We start from the raw sequence: 19,442 nt of genomic DNA, 5'->3' as shown, positions 1-19,442 counted from the left end.
AACAACAACTTTTTGCAAGAACATTTTTGGTTATAGTGCTCGGTGTCTTTGACTTCAACCTAAATGGTTATGGGTGTTGTTTCTCTTCTGAGCAAGAGTATCCGTAGGAGAAAGCATAGGAAGTGAATTTAGCTACCATAGTCACGAAAGTGTGGTAGGAGTATCAAAGACCGAGATAATATTGAAGAAAGATATTTAGGATGAGCTTTGTCTAAAAGGGATTGTCAAAAAAATTGGTACAGGTATGTTAAGGTTATCCCTTCTTTCTTTTTGGCATGACCTATACGACACAAATGAAACGAGCAAATACACAACTTTCATAAATTACTCTATTCGTAAAAATGCTAGAGATGCGTATATTCTTGTTTTCCCATAAGTCTTATTATTCTATCGTCTGTTCATGGCTCTCAAAAAATATGTAAGTTGATAAAGTCTATTTCATGATATAAATCAAAGGCATAATGGTCTTATGACGTACCAAGATATTTTATTAACGTATTTCATATGTATTTCATGCATTTATACATGTACATTGACCCATGACCAGACGGCGTTATATACGCGTATATATGTATGTATATATGTATATGGGATATGGGACAAGGTTACAGTGTTATATACGCGTATATATGTATGTATATATGTATATGAGATATGGAAAAAGGTTACGACGTTATATACGCACCACCACCTGATCAGCTGGTATACGTTGATGATTTTACCCATAGTGGCCGAGATGATATGATGGGAAGACCTCAGAGGCCTGATGATGTTATAAAATATGTACCTATACATGACATGACATTCATACGCATATGCATGATACTATAAGTATTTCATGATGTACAGAGTTATCCAAACTTACAGGTTAAGTCATTTACTCCATGTTTCTTCTATGCTCTTTATATATTTATTTACATACTCAGTACGTTATTCGTACTGACGTCCTTTTGTTGGGGACGCTGCATTCATGCCTACATGTATAGACAATCAATTTGACGAGGCCTCATAGTAGGCGAGATTGGCATTCAACGAAGGATCGGTAAGACTTCACCTTATTCGGAGTGCAGTCGAGTCTATGAGTCATCGTGTCAGAGTTTTACTACCGACTTATGGGTAGGCGGGTACCCTGTCCCATTTTATGTCAAATAATTTTAGAGGCTTTGTAGACACATGTTTATTATGTACAGTATGTCAGAGGCTTTGACGGCCCATATATATTCATGTTTTATGAACGAAGGTTTATTGATATAACATTTGCCCACTTACAATTGTATTTTACAAGTTGTGGCCATGTTGGATCATGATAGTTACAAAAGGAATGAATGAGTTACAGAGTGGTTCGCTCGGGCCAGAGCGGCATCGGGTGCCAGCCACGCCTCCCAAGGTTGGGGCGTGACAGGTAGATTATATTGGAACTCTAGTATATTATACTGGAATTTCAATATATTATACCGGAGTATTTTCCGGATTTTGAATAGTATTTTCGTTCAGATTTATCTTTACATAAAAGTGGCTAAATTTCGATTACTTTTGAAATTGTGGCTATTTTTGAATGACCACTTGTAAAGCTGACTATTTTTTAATTTCTCCCAGAAAGAAAAGATACAGTGAAGAGGTCAATGCTCTTATCATTACTGTTAAAGAGAAACTAATTCTAGCATAAGATCATAATTACTAATATAATATGTGGTTTCTGATAAAATGTTTGCATTAATATAATACGATTTTACATTATCAATACTATATCCAGATTCTGAAGTTCCTTTAACTAATACCTGCATAATTTGTAGTGAAATTTATGTATTATATACGAGATACATTAATATTGAATAAGAATACGTATATTAGCAATATCAATATATAATTTTATTAATCCTTTATTTTTGGCATCACAATATGCATATAATCCTTCCATAATTAGTTCATGATGGAGCAAGCAATCTTTGAATCCAACAATGTTAGAGTACTAGATAAAGGCTAATTTTCTATTTGGACCATTATTGTATTTAGAATTGGCCCATGTTATATTTGTTTTGTAATTGGGTCACCGGGTCAAGACCCACTATTTATAAGTGACTCTCTCTATTGTAAAGACACAGATTTTTTATTTTTACTCAATACAAGATATCTGCTTCTCTCGAAGCTTTTCTCAGCTCATGAACTTTACTTTAGTTTTGTCATTTCTTCTCCAAATCTTTGTACTTAACATGGTATCAGAGCGTAGATTCTGGTAGATCGTCTCACTCGCTTCCTATCGATGTTAACCTTTTCAATTTTTATCGAGTTTTGGGTCTGATTGTTTTTACACTGGTTTAGGGTTTTGGTTGGAGTTTCGTCGGATAATTTCATCATATTATTGCTTGTTTCTGCTAGCTTTCAAGTTACTATGGATGCCGGGTGATCTATTCGTCTTTTTCGTTTCTCGATCTAGGGTTTCCTCGTCAGTATCTTGCTGCGCCACCAAAAATTCTATTCACAAAGGTTGTTCTCTTTTCTGTTTCAAAAGAGGGGGGTAAATCAGGTTCTTCTTCATATTTCATAAGTTTGTTGATTGTTTTTTTGTTTGTTGTGATATTTTCCTATCAATGACCAACGATAATCCTACTGGTACACCTTCTTCTTCCTCTACTACACCTCGTACTGTGTTTCATGAGGATGATTTTACACATCCGTGTCATCCACTGTATGTGCACCCATCAGATGTACTGGTAACCTTTTTGGTTTCATATCCGTTTGATGGAACCTGCTAGGGCAACTGGAGGAGGAATATCTTAGTTGCTCTCTCCATTCACAATAAACTTGATTTTATCAATGGTACCTCTACAAAGCCACCTCCTGGCTCTCCTTTAGCATGCTAGTGGCAAAGATGTAATGATCTTGTGGTGTCATGGTTGATTAATTCTATGTCAAAAGAAATATCTCATAGCGTAGAGTATTCTGAGTATGCTAAGGATATTTTGCGTGAATTAGAGGAGAGATATGGTAAGGTTGATGGGGCCAGAGTCTTTGAGCTAAAGAAAGAGTTAGCACATATATCTCAAGGGTCTTTAGACATAGCTTCTTATTTCAACAAAATCAAACAACTTTGGGATGAGATAGCATTTTATAAGGTCAGAGTTTGTACTTGTGGGAGTAAAGCTGTTGAGGATGAAGAGCAGAAGGTTTATCAGTTCCTTATGGGCCTAAATGCTACCTACATGCAAACTCACAACAACATTCTAATGATGAAACCACTTCTATCTGTTGGAAATATGTACATCATCTTATTATCTGATAAGAAACAGAGGTAGGTGTCTTCTACCTCTCAATTCTCCACACAGTCTGCTTCTTTCACTGTTGGGATTTCTAAGCCATCATTCCCCTCTAAGGTTTCTTTTGAGTCTCCCAGGACTTCTCTTATATGCAAAACTGCAAGAAGTCTGGACATTCTATAAACAAATGTTATAAGTTACATGGATACCCTCCCAATTTCAAGTTCAACAAAGAGCCTCCTCCTCGCAGAACTGCTGCACATGTTGAGCTTGAATCCTCTGGTAGTTCCTCTGTGCCTGGTGGTTTTGATGGTCCAGTTGAGCATGAGGAGGCATCTGTGATACCTGGCCTTACCAAGGATCAATACTCCCAACTGATGATCTTGTTACAACAATCCCAAATCCCTGCTTCCCCACATTCTCCACCTCTCTTGGCTTCTGCCAACTTTGTTGGTAAGCTCATGCCTTATGAGGGTGTTTCTTATGGAGTTTGCATGTTGTCTAGTGTTAATGGCATTGTTTGGATAATAGACTCTGGAGCTACTGATCATATGACTTCCATTAGGAGTTTGCTTTTTGACATAATTACTCTTCCCGTTCCCTATCTTGTCTCTCTCCCAAATGGGTACAAAGTAAATGTTACCAATGTTGGTTCTTTAGCGTTATTCCCTGATTTAATTCTTCATAATATTTTTTATATCCCTAGTTTCAAACATAATCTCATATCTGTCCAGAAGCTTTTGTCTCATTGTGATGATGTTGTACAGTTTATCAAGTCTGCTTGCACTTTCCAGGGCCCTTCAGTGAGGAAGCCAGTGGTGTTTGGTAGACTGGACAATAGACTTTACAAGCTGTTTCAGCATATGACTTCTCATGTTGTGTCTGTTAATGTCAATTCTTGTTCTTCTGTTGTTTCCTCTTTACCTGTAGTGTCTAATAATGATGTTGTTGACAATTCATCTGTAAGTACCATGGTTGATTCAAATAAAGTGAATAATTCTGATGTTGTTTGGCATTATAGACTTGGACACATTCACTTTTCGAAAATGAAACTTATTTCTGGTCTTGATAATGGATTGTCTTCCAAGCAGTCTTTCACATGTCCCATTTGCCCCTTAGCAAGACAAACTAGGCTTCCTTTTCCTGATAATTCTATTCAATCTACTCATTCTTTTTAACTTATTCACATAGATACTTGGGGTCCTTACTCCACTCCTACTCACTCTGGTCCCAAGTACTTTCTTACAATAGTAGATGATTATACTAGGGCTACCTAGACACATTTGATGGGGGAAAAGAGCAATGCTTTTGATTTGTTAAAAGCCTTTATTTCTATGGTTGAAACACTGTTTCAAACTAGAGTTCAGACTGTAAGAAGTGATAATGCTTTAGAACTAGGATCCTCTTCCTATAGTTCTCTTTTCTTTTCTGACAAAGGGATCATTCATCAAACCTCTTGTCCTCACACCCCACAATAAAATGGTGTAGTTGAAAGAAAACATAGGCATTTGTTAGAGACTGCCAGGGCTCTTTTGTTTCAATCTCATCTTCCTATCAAATTCTGGGGTGATTGTCTCCGTACTGCCACTTATCTGATAAATAGATTCCCTTGTCCTCTCCTTAAGCACAAGAGTCCCTATGAGTTACTTTTTGGCAAGGCTCCTGTATACACTCACCTTAGATCTTTTAGGTGTCTTTGCTACTCAACTGTGCCCAAATCCCATAGAGATAAATTTCATCCTAGGTTTGTCCCATGTGTTTTCCTTGGATACCCTTTTGCCAAAAAGGGTTATAAACTTTACAATTTGTCTACTAAATCTTGTTTTATCTCTAGAGATGTGACTTTCCATGAAAACATTTTCCTTTTTTCCAAATCCTATACTATCTCATCCCATATATTGCCCTCTCCTCTCATTCCTGGCCATTTCTCTGATGATTCAACCTCTCCTTTATCTCATTCTATCCCTGTTTCTTATTCTCCATCCTCTACTCCTCCTTCTTCTTTCACAAGTTCCCCTAATCTCATTTCCTCACCTTCTCCTAGCTCCTATTCCCCTTATGTTCTTCCCTCTTCTCCCCCTCCACTCAAGAGATCTGGTAGACCTCATACTGTTCTTGCTTATCTTTAGGATTTTATGTGTCCTACCCTTCCTCCTTCTGTTTCTGTCCCTGTTTATTCTAGTTCTGAGTCTGTTTATTTCAATGCCACCACTTCACAGCTCCACATTCCTGAGTCTTACACTTACTCTCAGCCTGCTGTTGTCCCTGAGTGGCAGGATGCTATGAGAAAGCAGTTTGAGGCTTTGGAGGCTAATAGAACTTGGGATATTATTGAGTTACCTCCTGGTAAGAAGCTTATAGGCTGAAAATGGGTATACAAAGTAAAATATAAAGTTGATCGGAGTCTAGAGAGGTATAAGGCCAGGTTAGTAGTTAGGGGTGATACTTAAGTTGAAGGAGTTGATTTTCGTGAAACTTTTTCTCCTGTTATTAAAATGTCTACTGTGAAGTCTTTGATTGTTGTGGCTGTCAAACAACATTGGCCTTTATTTCAACTTAATGTTAATAATGTATTTTTACATGGGGATCTTGATGAGAAGTTTTCATGAAGGTGCCTTCCGGTCTATCTGTTCCTTCCTCCTCTTCTTCTTCTCCTCCTTTAGTTTGCAAGCTACTCAAGTCCCTCTATGGTTTGTGACAGGCTTCCAGACAATGGTATGCTAAACTATCTCAGGTCCTTTGTTCTAGAGGATATTCTCACTCTTTAAATGACTACTCCTTATTTACTAGGGGTTCTGGCTCTTTCTTGGTCATTTTAGCTGTGTATGTGGATGATATCATTCTTACTGGGACTGATTTGTCAGAGATTTCTTCCTTAAGGGGTTTTCTGCATGAAAAATTCAGGATTAAGGACCTTGATCCTCTTAATTATTTTTTGGGAATTGGGGTTCTCTATTGTGATTCTGGGGTACTTCTCCATCAGAAGAAGTTTATTCATGACTTATTAGAGTTATTTGCTTCTTCTGCTTCTTCTTCTGTTGTTTGTCCCCTTGATATCAATGAGAAATTAAAGGCTTCTGTTGGTGATCCCTTTCCCAAGCCTGAAGAGTATAGATGCTTGGTGGGCAAGTTAAATTTCTTAACACACACAAGGCCTGATATCAGTTTTGCAGTTCAACATCTTAGCCAATTCTTGTAAACTCCTTGTGTCCCTCATATGCAGGCTGCTTTGCATCTTTTAAGGTATTTGAAAAGGACTTCTCACTTTGGTCTGTTCTTCAGTAACTCTCCTAATCTTTCTTTAAAGGTATATTGTGATAGTGATTGGGCTTCTTGTGTTGATAGTAGAAGGTCTGTCACTGGTTTTTGTGTGTTTCTTGGTGATTGTTTGGTGAGCTGGAAATCCAAGAAGCAGCTTGTGGTCTATCTTTCTACTGCTGAAGCTGAATACAGGGTTGTGAGTAAAGCTGCTGGTGAGGTTACTTGGCTTTCAAGATTGCTATCTGATTTTGGTCTTCCTTTTTCTTCTCCAATTCCTCTGTGTTGTGACAACCAGGCTGCTTTGCACATTGCCCGCAATCCAGTCTTTCATGAGAGGACTAAACATATAGAGCTGGACTGTCATTTCGTCAGAGGCAAGATTGGTGATGGGCTAATTAGCTTGGGTCAGCGGTGCTCAAGTTGCTGATATTCTTACCAAGGCCCTTCCTAGACCTGCTCATCACCTTCATCTTCGCAAGTTGGGGTTTTTTTCACCCTCCAACTTGAGGGAGGCTGTTAGAGTACCAGATAAAGGCTGATTTTGTATTTGGGTCATTATTGTAATTAGAATTGACCCATGTTATATTTGTTTTGTAATTGGGTCACCGGGTCAAGGCCCACTATTTATAAGTGACTCTCCCTATTGTAAAGACACAGATTTTTCATTTTTACTCAATACAAGATATCTTCTTCTCTCGAAGCTTCTCTCAGGTCATGAACTTTACTTTAGTTTTGTCATTCTTCTCCAAATCTCTGTACTTAACAAACAACCTATGTGAAGATGTCCAGAAGAGAACAATTTAGAAGTTCAAACCAAGTCCAAGTCCAAAAACTAGGAGAAATTTCGCAGAAAAAAACAAGACAAAGATAAACCGAAAGAAGATTTTGTAGGCATTTCATGAGATGATCCAATGTATGGAATATATAGGATTAATAAATTAAGCCAACTCCAGTACATCAAAAGACAGATGATTATCAATGTTTTCTCAGTCTTCTTTCAACAAGGATAACGACAAATGGAGAAAACATAAGTAGACTTCGATATCTCCTTTAACTCTCTTATTAATTCAGAAAAGACAAAATCTTGAAGCTACTCAGAAATTGCTCCCAACCTTAGTTAAGCTTAAATGTTTATACTACAGAATTAAAGAGCATATTTTACATGCTAACTACCAAAAGAGAACAGTATTTATAACAATTAGGTGAAAGAAGGGCGACAAGCTGAGTTGGTTTTGGGAATAAAGTAGAAAGTTGAAACTGTTTGAGTGTACATAAAACATGAGCAAAGTGGTCGGGAGGTGGATACAATATTGTATTTTGTATCAAACAACAATCGCCTAACTCTGTTCCAATCATTTGTGAAGATGAAATTTAGCATATTTAATAAGTCTTTTAAAATTAGTATATTCCCATAATCTCATCTCATTTGTAACACTTATCCATATATTGGTAGTTCTTAAAATTTGCTGATTATTAGGTATCTAATCCAGCTACATATATAGGCAAGGTCAAATTAATTATCGAATCATAGCTCGTTTTGTAACTGAGTTCGCAATTAAATATTTATATATATTTATTTTTTATACAAAAACATAGTATAAATAAAAATTAATGGGTTCGTCCGAATCGTCAACAATGCTGTCCCTCCCTCTGTTCCAAAGAGATAAAGTTTAGTGGCGGAGAGGAAATGATATGACTTTCCCATTAAAAAAATTATTTTAATATATGAGATATACTGATAGTGTATGATTTTTATACTTTTCATTTATATAAATTGAATCCAATTAAATTACTCCAATTTAGTGGAAACGATTTTACCGTTTCTTCCAAACTTCCATCCTACTTGTCCGTGATTTTGTTATACTAGTAGTTAAAGTGAATGTAAGTTGAACAGGATAGGTCTTTATCAAGAGATGTAGCCTTTCAACAACCGAATAGATAACTGATATCACCCATGCAAAACTTAAAGTTAAAATAAGGGGAAATATAAATAAAAAGAATCCTACAAGGATCTTCTTGATGCAAACAAAGGTCTTGTCTATTCATAGCTTTTTTGAATGACTGACAATTACAAATGAGAGGATATTAACATGGTGATTTTTTCGTAGACACCAAATGTAAAGAAAAAGCTTCTTCACATACATATTTTTTGGACAACACTTTCCAAGACATATTTTTCGTCACCATAAAACACATTCTGACCTTTGACAACTACTTTAAATGGGCTATTAGAAGAAAGAATAGCAGAATTTAGAACGGCGTGACTGTTTGACCAAAAGAGAATCAAGCTTTTTGTTAAATTAATTAAGGAATAAAATAGAGGATAAATTCTAGCCAAGAATAATTAATTCTAGATCTAAGCACATCAGGTAAGAGAATCATATATAATCAAACTTATAAATTTTCCGGTATCATATAAGATGTCAAATATAGATGATAGGCTTACATTCTTGATATTTCATCTCGTGGTGTGATGATAAAAACGGAAAAGATGGAATGCCACTACCACTAACGAGATCTATCATCCTTGATTCAATAATCACGATTACAGAGACTTGTATTTGTTATCTAAGCCTTTCCTTGGTCTTCTGTTCTTCTCCTTTTTTCGGAGAGGAAGCCCCCCTTTTCTTGCTTTCTTTCCTCCTATATATATTATCAGTATACCTTTTTGTCCATCAGTTCTTAACCAGAATGTCTTTATCCCTTGATTGTACTTCATGTTGCCTCCCTGAAATACCACGATATTTACTTCACCATACAGGCTATTTGATGGCTCGATCTCGGCAGTGGCCGAGGTATTCATTGTTATTACATCTTGTGGGAACGACCACGACTTAGTTGACCTCTTACCATTCATGGTAGCGCTAATCCACGTGTGATAAGATTTTGACCCATACAGTTAGTCCCTCCGCCCGTTGGGGTCGCCTATTGGCGAGCTCGATGGGCGGACCCTATTGATTAAAAAACTAGGAGAAATCTGAATGTTTTATGCGAGGGGAAAGAACCTCATGGCGAGGTAGCGACGTGACGCTTCGAGAATCGCATCGGACCGTTACGTTAGTTCAAGAATGGACCGTCACGTCAGTTCAGGCTGTCATCAATATTCCCCATGCATCATCATGGCACACGTTTTCTAGGTATTGTGTTGTTTTCCGTGCCCTTTTTGTTTTTCAACTGGAGGCTCTTGGTTTTCCTGCTTAGGGCATTTATATCCCTATAAGTAAGGGGGAGCTCCTTATTTGAATGTTACGTTTTTCAATTGCTTAAGAGAGAATTTCACAAGTCTCCTCCTTTTTCCTTAATCTCTCATATCTCTACTTCTGTTAGGATTTATAGTGACCATTTTTCATTCATCATCTTCGCTTCTTTGGATCGAAGAAAACAAATGGCCATTATTTCTTCCCACTCTAATAAAGTTGTAGGTGCTCCGAGACGGAGAACAACGTACCCCCTACTCGAAGAGGGAGTGGAACTGGTGGAAGATAAGGGGTTTCCGATAGTAGATGAGGTGGTTCCCCGCACGGGGAAGGCGAGGACCGATTTTAACAGCCCTGCCGGAGATGAACTGAAGCCTGTTCCTTCCACGATGGATGTTGCGGCGACTACGGCGTTCAAAGCCAAATGGAGGATCCCCAATCATATTGAAATGGTACCGGCGGATAAGGATATAGTGCATTACATCGCCCGGGCTACTACGCGTTTTACGCATATCCCTTTATCATTGGGTACACGCTCCCCCTTCCTTCCTTGGTAGTTGATTTCTGCCATTTTTACCAGGTGTGCCCGGCTCAACTCTCTCTGTATGTGTATAAGCTTTTCCGCATGCTCATCAAGTATGCAGAGTTGGCCGGCCGAGGAATTTCTCTAGGACACATGCTCCACCTCTTCGCCACTCATTTTCTTTGGGGTACGTTTATTCATATGTGTCATCGAGGAACCAAGAGTTTGGTGGTGAAGATGGATGATAAGACCAACTGCCGCTTTTGGAAATACTACTCTATGTCCAAACAGAACATGTCGTATCGAATCCGGCGAGGTTTCCTAAGACGTGGAATTTCGCTCGTAAGTTTTCCTTTCCGTTTACTTTGTGCAATTTTCCCTAAGATAGTCGTCGGTCGTCTCCCTTTAACGACTTCACTGAGGATTTGCTTTTATTTTTGTAGCCGAGAGACTACCTCTCCGCTAATTTCTGATATCAGCGAGTGGGTGAGCGCAATTCTCCCCCACACAACGGGGATTCATAAGTGGGCATCTTTCCATGAGAAGTTTGGGCGCAAGCCGCTTACTGGTGAGTTGGATCGTCGTGGTTTCGCTTTGTTCTCTACTTTGCAGTTTTTTTGTTATGTGATCAAATTCCTCTTTACTGATAGGTTGGAAAGGAGTGAGAAGTACGAGGGCTTCCCCGCTCGCGTTCCATCAACCAGCGCTCTCTGTCCGGCCCGTACCAAGAGCTACTGCAGGCGAGGGTGTAGAAAGTTTGGCCGCTTGTCGGACCGCGCCCGTTGGTGAAGCCGTACGCCTAGAGGTTACTCCTTAACCGGAGACCCCAGTTCTCGCAGTCCGTTCAATGAGTGAATATTCCCGCGTTGGTAGTGGAGAGGCACATTAAAGAGGCGAAGGGTAGTGTTAGAAGGGGCTTCATTAGCCGAAACACCCTCGAGGGGCGACCTTGCTTCGACGGCACCCGAGACCGGCGGTGGTGCCAGCCTACACACAGAGGCGACGCCTGTTGCAAGCGTTCAAGAGGTTATTGTGACGGAGGGATGGAGTTCTGAGGCTGCTGTTGTTTCGAGCAGGCCATCATCATCTCGGTCGAACCGCACCCCTTCTTCGGCCAATGAGAGGGTAAAGGACGTCATGGTTGAGTATTATGAATCCGAATCCGAAATTGACCCTGAGGACATGAGGATGTTCGAGGAGGGTTTTACCCAAACTGTGGTAAGGGCGGAAGGCCCTTCCCGAATACTCGAAATTCCGTCAGATCTCAACTTGTTGCAAGACACGATCGATTTGGTACCACAGTTCGATCTTCTATGCTCTGCTGGTGAGAGCGAATCTCTTCAGGAGGTCAGCGATTTTGGGTTGTCACGCGGTGTGGCAGCGATGGCCTTAAGGGTGAGTTCCTTTTTGTTTTCTTCATTTTGTGACCTTTGTCTCTATATTGACTCTTTCTTCCCCTCCTTTTTTAGACTTACATGATGGAGGTCGAGAGTGCTCGTAGGGCTGAGACGCGGGGCGAAATATTTTTGAAAATGGCCGAGAAGTATCGGCAGTATCGCAACAGATGTCGTGAGATGCACGAGCAGCTCAAAGCGGGTGCTAGTACCCAGTCAATCAGGAAGGAGTTAGAGAAAAAAGATGAGGAACTGATGCGTTTTATCCGCAGATGCAGTGAGCATGAGGAGCTACTTCATGCCAAGGACGAAGAACTTGATATGGGCAAAAGGGGTTATCACAGAGTGCGAGGACCTTCAGGCGAAGGTGCCGTCTTTACAAGCTGAGTTTGAGCAAAGTGCCACTAGGGTCAACGCTCTGAGTGCAAAATAGACGGAGAAGGTGGCCGAGCTAGAAAATAAAGTGGCTGAGATGGAGAGAGCCGAGGATGCTTGAGTGTCGGTTTTGGCGAGGGCGGCGGTGCTAGAGGACAATATCTGTGTTCTTAAGTCTGAGCAAGAATCTGAGAGGGCGACAGCCACACTGAGGGAGGCGCGGCTCGAGGAGCGTATTGGTGAAATTGACCAGGAAGCTTCAAACCTGGAAGAACGGGTCGCAACTCTTGAGGTCGAGAAGGCGCAGTTGTTGGCTCAGGCCGAATCTGCCTTTGCCGCTGTCCCCCACCACTTGTATGAGCTATGGGTTCATGCCGAGGCCCAACGATACATATACAAGGGTTTGTGGGAGGCGAGAAGTGTTCTTTAGGCCGCCTTTGAAGATGCTCGGGCAAAGCATGTGAGGCTCGTATTTTCTGCGGTTACGACCCTGCGACACCGGAGACTGGTGAGGGAGTTGAAGTTGAGGATGGACTTTCTGATGATGAGGACACTAGAGAGAACGGCGGTGGAGATGACGCCGAGTGAAACTTTGTTGCAGCTTTGTACTTAGTTTTTTTTATTGTTGTTTAATTTTACCTTTTTCTTGAGGGCCTGTTTCAGCCTTTTCTAAGGCGCGCCTGTTGTGCACGTACATTTGAATAAATTAGTTGCTTCGCCTGCGTTTATGTATCTCTTGACTTTCCTTCTCCTTCTCTCTCATTTTTCTTTTGTTTTTCCTCTCTTAGGGAGAAGATTTTCGAATTTCTTCGTGATGGATCCCTGATCTTTTAATCGGGCATTTGAATAAGGGCGGATCTAGTTTGCTTGATCCGAGTGAAGTCGGATTCCGTTATGTGAGTTCGAATGAAGTCACTTTGGATCTGCAAGTTCGGGCGAGGTTGACTTCTGATTTGCCAATGTGGGCGAAATCAACCTTGATTTATATATTCGAACGAGGTCGAAATTAGACTTGCCATCTTAGGAGAAGTCAGTCTTGACTTGTATATTCAAGCTAAGTCGAAATTAGACTTGCCAACTTGGGCGAAGCCAGTTTTGACTTGTATATTCGAACGAGGTCGAATTTAGACTTGCCAATTTGGGCAAAGTTAATCTTGACTTATATATTTGAACGAGGTCGAATTTAGACTTGCCAATTTGGGCGAAGTTAATTTTTCATGGCGAGTTTAGCGATGGCAGGGGGCGAGCTCGCGCGAGATTGAACTATGACCTGTTATGAGTTCGACGAGGTCAAGATTTGATTGGTTGATTTGGGTAGGCAAAATTTTACTTCCCCTCGGCGATAGTTGACGACCGTAAGGGTGTTGATTCGAGCAAGGTCGAAATTGTGACCCGTTATAAATTCGAGCGAGGTCGAACTTTCCTTTCATTTGGCGATGGCCGATGGCCATGAGGGTGTTAATTCGAGCGAGGTCGAAATTGTAACCCGTTGTAAATTCGAGCGAGGTCGAACTTTCCTTTCATTTGGCGATGGCCGATGTCCATGAAGATGTTAATTCGAGCGAGGTCGAAATTGTAACTCGTTGCTTTGTTTCAAATTTGAGATAATTTGGAATAGATTTGGGGTGGTTTGATCGAAATTGAAGTTGCAACAGCACTTTGTCAAAACAACTCGAAAAAGTATGCTAATCCGGTAAATTTTGATGAACAATTTAGAGCCCATTTGGACATAAGAATTATTTTTCTCCAAAAAAAAAAATCAACTTTTTTTCCGAAATCAACGTTTGTTCATAAAATTTTCAATGTTCACTTGAAGATGCATTTTGGAAATTTTCAAAAAATTGAAAAACTCCAAAAAGCTGTTTTTCAAAATTTTCACTCAAATCACTAACAAAACTTCAAAAACAACCCAAAATTATATTCATTTCCAAACACAACTCTAAATTTCAAATATCATTTTCACTTGAAAAAAGATTTCACCATTTTTTGAAATTTTATAATTCGTATGTCCAAACGCCCACTTAATTCGATAGCAAAACCCCTAAAGAGTTATGTGCAATTGCGGAGTCATCTTTTAAATACCGCTAATTTTAGGGATATTCTGCTAAGATCAGCCCCTTTATCCTTTTGTGTCAATCACCCAAAAAATAAGTGAGGAAAGTTATTTCATCTCTTTTGTTAAAAAGAATCTTTTCAAAAATCCGAAAACATTTTCCATCATAGTAAATATATACAAAGACCGCCGGTCAATCGTCTTACTTTGAGATAGGAGTGAAGAATCTCAAATTCTCTATATAGCATATATATAGAAGGAGGAGTTCTATTTTTTACACAAAGTTGAAGGGGCAGAATGATTATCACTCATTTTTCTTTCCTATTTTGCCTTTACATAATATGACGAATACGAGCCTATTATACTCTCTAAAACACGAAGTAAAACGACAATACTACTAAAAAAAAAACATCACTGCTGAGTCTAAGGCTACGGCTAATCATACAAGAAAGAGAAAACCTTGTAAGGAGCAAGAAACATTGTATCTTGATTAGGAAATTAAACAAATCAATTTCTGAAATATATTGTTCTTGATTAGCTGAACCTTTACTAAAACCAGAGCTTTTCTTTACTTAAAATAAATATATGAAGCAATAATTGCATTGTCCTAATTCTACCTCTTCTCCCCCATTGACTCTCACAATTTGTTTTCTGTTGGCATGACATTATGATGTGAATCAGATCTTCCATAATTAGATGCTGCTCTACTTTGGGTCTTTTAGTATTTTATTATGTTCTAATGTTTCTCAATTATTTAAATTATATTTGTTCGTACACACCATTATGGGATTTGATTAAAGAAAATTTGTTACAAATAAAAAAGCAAAGGAATTGCAATCATGAGCTAATATTAGTGCTAATTAGGTTACGGACTTTACCCTAAACCTTTTTTTTTGTAAACTATAGCTATCTAGAACTAAATCCTTCTTGACTCATTATTTTAGACTTCAAGATCTTGTTCATTTCACTTAATTTACATATTTGTTGCCAATAAAAAGTTAAGAAATTTATTCTTTTCTCTGGTATTTCGTGAAAATCTAGATAATTACTATTATATCTTACATATATTGAACCTATATTGACGAATTAAGTCCCATAACAGAGCATGTAACATTTTAACTTAAGCAATTTATCCCATCTATAGTTAGGTGTATTTCTAAGGAAGAACTTACCTATGTTACCCGTTTAGAGTTGTAGCATGAATTCTAGCCGAGGCAAAATGGGCAGGTGAATTCTTCTCATTTATTCAATACTTTAAGGTTTGGTGGACAAAATTATTCGATATATGTACAGTTTTATTAGTTGAAAGTAATAGGTATTGAGGTGTGCACAACCCGATCCGTGGACCACTGTTTTTTCTTTACGTCTCAATGAGGGGCAAGTGCACATATAGGCATTTTTAGTGATGTTATTTAGATATTAGCCAGTACTTATTTTATCCTCAAATTTTGAACTAAAAATCTTAACTTCAGACAATTCAGAACACTTTTGTCCCGAAAAATTGAACTGAAAAACTAAAATTCAGGACACACTAGCTAATTCCTAAATAGCAGCCCTTTACAGTAGGGGCGTCAATGGATATTTAAAAACCGACTTAAACAGACCGAACGGTATCGTACCGAATCGAATTTTAGGTTTCTTTTAATAAAACCGTAGGTTTTTATATGAATCTATAACCGTACCGATAATTAGGGTAGGTTTTTTATTTTATGAAAATAAATCGAAAAAATACCGAACCATACCGAATAAATTTACAATGTGAATAATATATTTATATATTAAGTTTAAAAATAATAAAAGCATTAAATTTTTTTTAGGCCTTTGAATTATGAAACAGTTACAAGCCAACACGTAATTAAACTTAAAATCCTCCAAACCTATTTTGATACTCCTGTTGAAACTAAATTATTTCTAGCATGTTCACTAGCAAGACACAGTATTGTAACTACTATGAATAACAATATATAATGTATTGAACATGTTTCCTTTCGTATGATTTTGATTTATCTTCTTGAATATTTAATCTTCTATAGAATTTATTCTTGAATCCCAACTTAGTTAATATTTTTTAACTCGTGTGATTTATATTGTTTTTGTATTTGCTTAGATTTTTATGCTGATGTAGAATAGTTATTGATCTATACTCTAGCCATCTTTCAATATCTAGAGAGTTTTGCTAAGTCCTAAAAAAGTATGTATGTTATTGTATTCTACTTCTACTACTGACTTTTACATAACATTAGAAAAATTATCGAAAATTTATCAAACCGTAACGATACCGAAAAGAAACCGACGTGATTGAGATGGTTTCGAAAAATCCAATTTTAATTATACATAATAGAATAATCGAAAAATTGGTATGATATAAATTTTATAAAATAACCGGCCGAACCGATCCATCGCCACTCCTACTTTACAGTGGCTACTGGTGTCATTTCTACTCTCCGCTCAATGACATCTACACTTTGTATATAAATATACTTTCACCTTGGTCGGAGTTGGGTTTAAGAATTTTTATGCATAAATTAATGTTTCTCATCCAAATTAGTGGGTTAAAAAAAAAACCATATCAAAGGGCTGGATCCGCTCCTGACCTCGGTCTTCGTTTCAGTAAAAGTTATGAAGTTACCTCTTTGACTTACTGACCAAGAATGATTAACGTGTATTGATTTAAACCAAGAAGAGATTATAATAATCAACTTTAAAGTGATTTCAAAATCAAATATTTTCACTGCAGAAAGCCTAAGCAAAACTTGTTACATTTGAGAACTTCTACTATGCTTTGTTACACAGCAAAAACATTGAAAACTCCTTTACATAGTATTTACAATTTGTAATTGAAAAACTCCCATTATGAAATTGAATTACAGCAAAACTCTAGTAATTTGGCTACATCTTCTTTCTTCTCTTTGTTTTGATTTGATTTCCTCAGCACACCTTAAAGTCCTCTCAATTTCATAACCTCCTCCTATGCTCACTTCCCTTTCCAAATGGCAGCAATAGCTCTCAAAAACACTTACATTCACATGAAACTTGAACCCCATCATGAATAAAAACTCCATCTCCAATTTGTTCATTTCATTTGTTGTCAATCCTCCTACTCTTGCAAAATATGAATTCCTATAATTCCTGCAGAAAAATAATTCAAAATATATACATTACAGTCAGATCTCTCTATAACAGCGTCCCCGTATAATAACAATTCACTATAAAAGTCAAATATTTCTTAGAACTAATTTTTATGTTATGTCATAATATATGTTTTCTATAACAGCATTTCACTATAGCAGTAAAAAAATATCGGAACAAAAGATGTTGTTACAAAGAAATTGAAGCAAAAAACAAAAAATAAACTGAAGTGAAGTAGGATGACAAAGAAAACAAAGAAAAAGGAAAGAAAATTAAAGAAAAGAAACTTACATGTCTTCAACATATTTGGAAGCAACCATAATAGTGGTAATGAGTAGCCTATGTACATTTCTTGGACTAATTCTGAACTCAGGATAGAGTTGACAGAATCTATCAATATATACATAAGCAACCACATAAACTGAAGGTCCAGCTCTTGTATATCTAAAAATTCTCTCCAAATATGATTGTATTGTCATATCTGGTGTTTCATGGCAGTCAAATACTCTTGTTCTTACATTCTTGGATAATGCCCATGTACAGTTTTTTGCTATCCTTTGATTCCTAGCCAAATTTCTCTCAATTAAAGAAGCAAGAACTGAGATCACTAATGGGATATTTGAGTCTTGTTGATATGAGTAAAAGTATAGATCATCCCTTAGTTTTCTTGGAGATATATTTGAGTTTGTTACAGCCAAGGCCATTTCTTGATTATGAGTTTATTCAAAGGAAAAAAAAGAGCTAGAGCTGAGGAATTTGAAAGGGAGGGTTTTGGTTTTCTACTCTTTTTTCTTGGGAAATGAATGAATGGTTTTGGGAAGGGAAATGAGTTTATTTATATAAGGGAGGGAAATTAGAAAGTTTGGTGCTTAGTAAGGGGGAATTTGGATGTGTTATACCATCAAACCTCTCTATAATAGTTTGTTTGTTCCGAAATTTTTTGATTGCTATAGTGAATTGACGTTATAGATGGCATATATAATAAAGAGAATTTTATAAAGTGAAACTTTTGGGGCACTTGGAAGGTGGGAAGGAAAGGAGTGAGAATATCAAATTACAAGATATTTGCCTTCTTATTGTAAAGGCAAAGTCCAGACACACCAGCTAGTTTTCTGCTTTAAATTATTGTTAGATCACATATTATATTATCATATGCATATTATTTTTTATATTATATGCTCCCTTTTATTTTGCCGTCTAGAACTATCACTGCAAGCTGTTCTTGAATCTCACAATGCTACTAGTCAACTGTTAGTCTACACCCTAATGTGTACCTTTACTGTGACTGAATAAGGTTATTGACCTTGTGAGTTGTCAATCCATATTTAGGATCAATGACGAATTGAACTTATGATAAACGGTAAATATTCATGAATATATTCATATAATCACAATACAACTCTAATGTATTTACCTTACCTCGCATGATTTATCCAATTTATAATCTTTCAAATAATACTTATTGTCCAAAGATTAATTACAAAGTAGGTGAAAACCATGTGAGATCAGGTTGTAAATCCTAACCGTGGACAAAGAAAGTTTGGTGATTTTTTCTTATTTGCCTAACGATTGACGAATATCGCCATCCCGTACCGATAGTAATATAAGTTTAGGTGTTCGTATGTTAGTTCAAATACTATTAAAGACAGTTCGGTGCACAAGGTATCATGCGTTCACACAGGGTTCGAGAAATGATTGCACCAAAAAATGTGATGAAGACAATCTAAATATAAAGAAAGAAATTCACCAAAAAGTGAAGGGTGTCACTATATTGTAGATATACATATTTTAAAAAAATTATCGAGTTATACAGTGTAATTTTCCAACGAAGGGGTATCATTTAACATCCCTTTAGTGCATGTGACTCTGTCACTACTTCCACAACTCGAACCCGTGGCTTATAGGTATTTACCATTGCTCCCAGGGTCTATTAAATTCAAAAACTACTATAGTAAGGAAAACATATTAGCATAAAAATAAATGTAGCCAGAGTAGATTTACCATATGAATAAATCCAAAAGAGGGTGAAGATGAAGGAGAGTCACCGACAGTAGGGGAAGGGAAGTAATCAAATGTGTTAGGTCTTTTAAAGGTCCACTGCTGAAGCCCACATTTAAAGAAGGGGTCTTTGTTTCTTTGAGAATTGTGTCCCCAGCTATACCAATCAAATAAAAAATACATACTATTCTCAGGGTTTGTGACTAAGACTGGTACAAGTCACACGTGCAGTAGCTTCAGACATTAACTTCATATAAT

At 37.5% G+C, this 19,442-nt stretch overlaps 3 protein-coding genes across 3 annotated transcripts; 2 read left to right on the top strand and 1 right to left on the bottom strand.

Moving 5' to 3' along the window:
* Positions 1-2,588: 2,588 nt before the first annotated feature.
* Positions 2,589-3,293, top strand: LOC138872916 (uncharacterized). Its single transcript, XM_070151338.1, has 2 exons — positions 2,589-2,711; positions 2,862-3,293. Exons 1-2 carry the CDS (start codon positions 2,589-2,591, stop codon positions 3,291-3,293), a joined length of 555 nt encoding a protein of 184 aa, XP_070007439.1.
* Positions 3,294-5,749: 2,456 nt separating this feature from the next.
* Positions 5,750-6,942, top strand: LOC138872910 (uncharacterized mitochondrial protein AtMg00810-like). Its single transcript, XM_070151330.1, has 4 exons — positions 5,750-5,824; positions 5,918-5,988; positions 6,045-6,375; positions 6,478-6,942. The coding sequence occupies exons 1-4, from the start codon at positions 5,750-5,752 to the stop codon at positions 6,940-6,942; spliced, it is 942 nt and encodes a 313-aa protein (XP_070007431.1).
* A 9,801-nt stretch (positions 6,943-16,743) lies between these two features.
* Positions 16,744-17,974, bottom strand: LOC104231404 (cyclin-U2-2-like). The gene is made up of 2 exons (XM_009784426.2): positions 17,478-17,974; positions 16,744-17,186 (listed from the first exon to the last, which is right to left on the bottom strand). The coding sequence occupies exons 1-2, from the start codon at positions 17,888-17,890 to the stop codon at positions 16,922-16,924; spliced, it is 678 nt and encodes a 225-aa protein (XP_009782728.1). The 5' UTR covers positions 17,891-17,974; the 3' UTR covers positions 16,744-16,921.
* Between the last annotated feature and the right edge of the window lie 1,468 nt (positions 17,975-19,442).

Source organism: Nicotiana sylvestris, chromosome 1 (genome assembly GCF_000393655.2).
Source record: "Nicotiana sylvestris chromosome 1, ASM39365v2, whole genome shotgun sequence".
NCBI lineage: Eukaryota > Viridiplantae > Streptophyta > Magnoliopsida > Solanales > Solanaceae > Nicotiana > Nicotiana sylvestris.
Note: the sequence above shows the minus strand (reverse complement) of the source record. Positions and strands in the feature narration are given on the sequence as shown.

Excerpts from the sequence above, each read along its gene's own strand:
- LOC138872916 (XM_070151338.1), top strand. The coding sequence starts at position 2,589 with ATGACCAACGATAATCCTACTGGTACACCTTCTTCTTCCTCTACTACA. Across the intron at positions 2,712-2,861 it reads TGCACCCATCAGATGTACTG|TGGCAAAGATGTAATGATCT; the intron begins GTAACCTTTTTG and ends TTAGCATGCTAG.
- LOC138872910 (XM_070151330.1), top strand. The coding sequence starts at position 5,750 with ATGTCTACTGTGAAGTCTTTGATTGTTGTGGCTGTCAAACAACATTGG. Across the intron at positions 5,825-5,917 it reads TTCAACTTAATGTTAATAAT|TTTGCAAGCTACTCAAGTCC; the intron begins GTATTTTTACAT and ends CTCCTCCTTTAG. Across the intron at positions 5,989-6,044 it reads GGTATGCTAAACTATCTCAG|GGGTTCTGGCTCTTTCTTGG; the intron begins GTCCTTTGTTCT and ends CTTATTTACTAG.
- LOC104231404 (XM_009784426.2), bottom strand. The coding sequence starts at position 17,890 with ATGGCCTTGGCTGTAACAAACTCAAATATATCTCCAAGAAAACTAAGG. Across the intron at positions 17,187-17,477 it reads TCCAAATATGTTGAAGACAT|GAATTATAGGAATTCATATT; the intron begins GTAAGTTTCTTT and ends ATTTTTCTGCAG.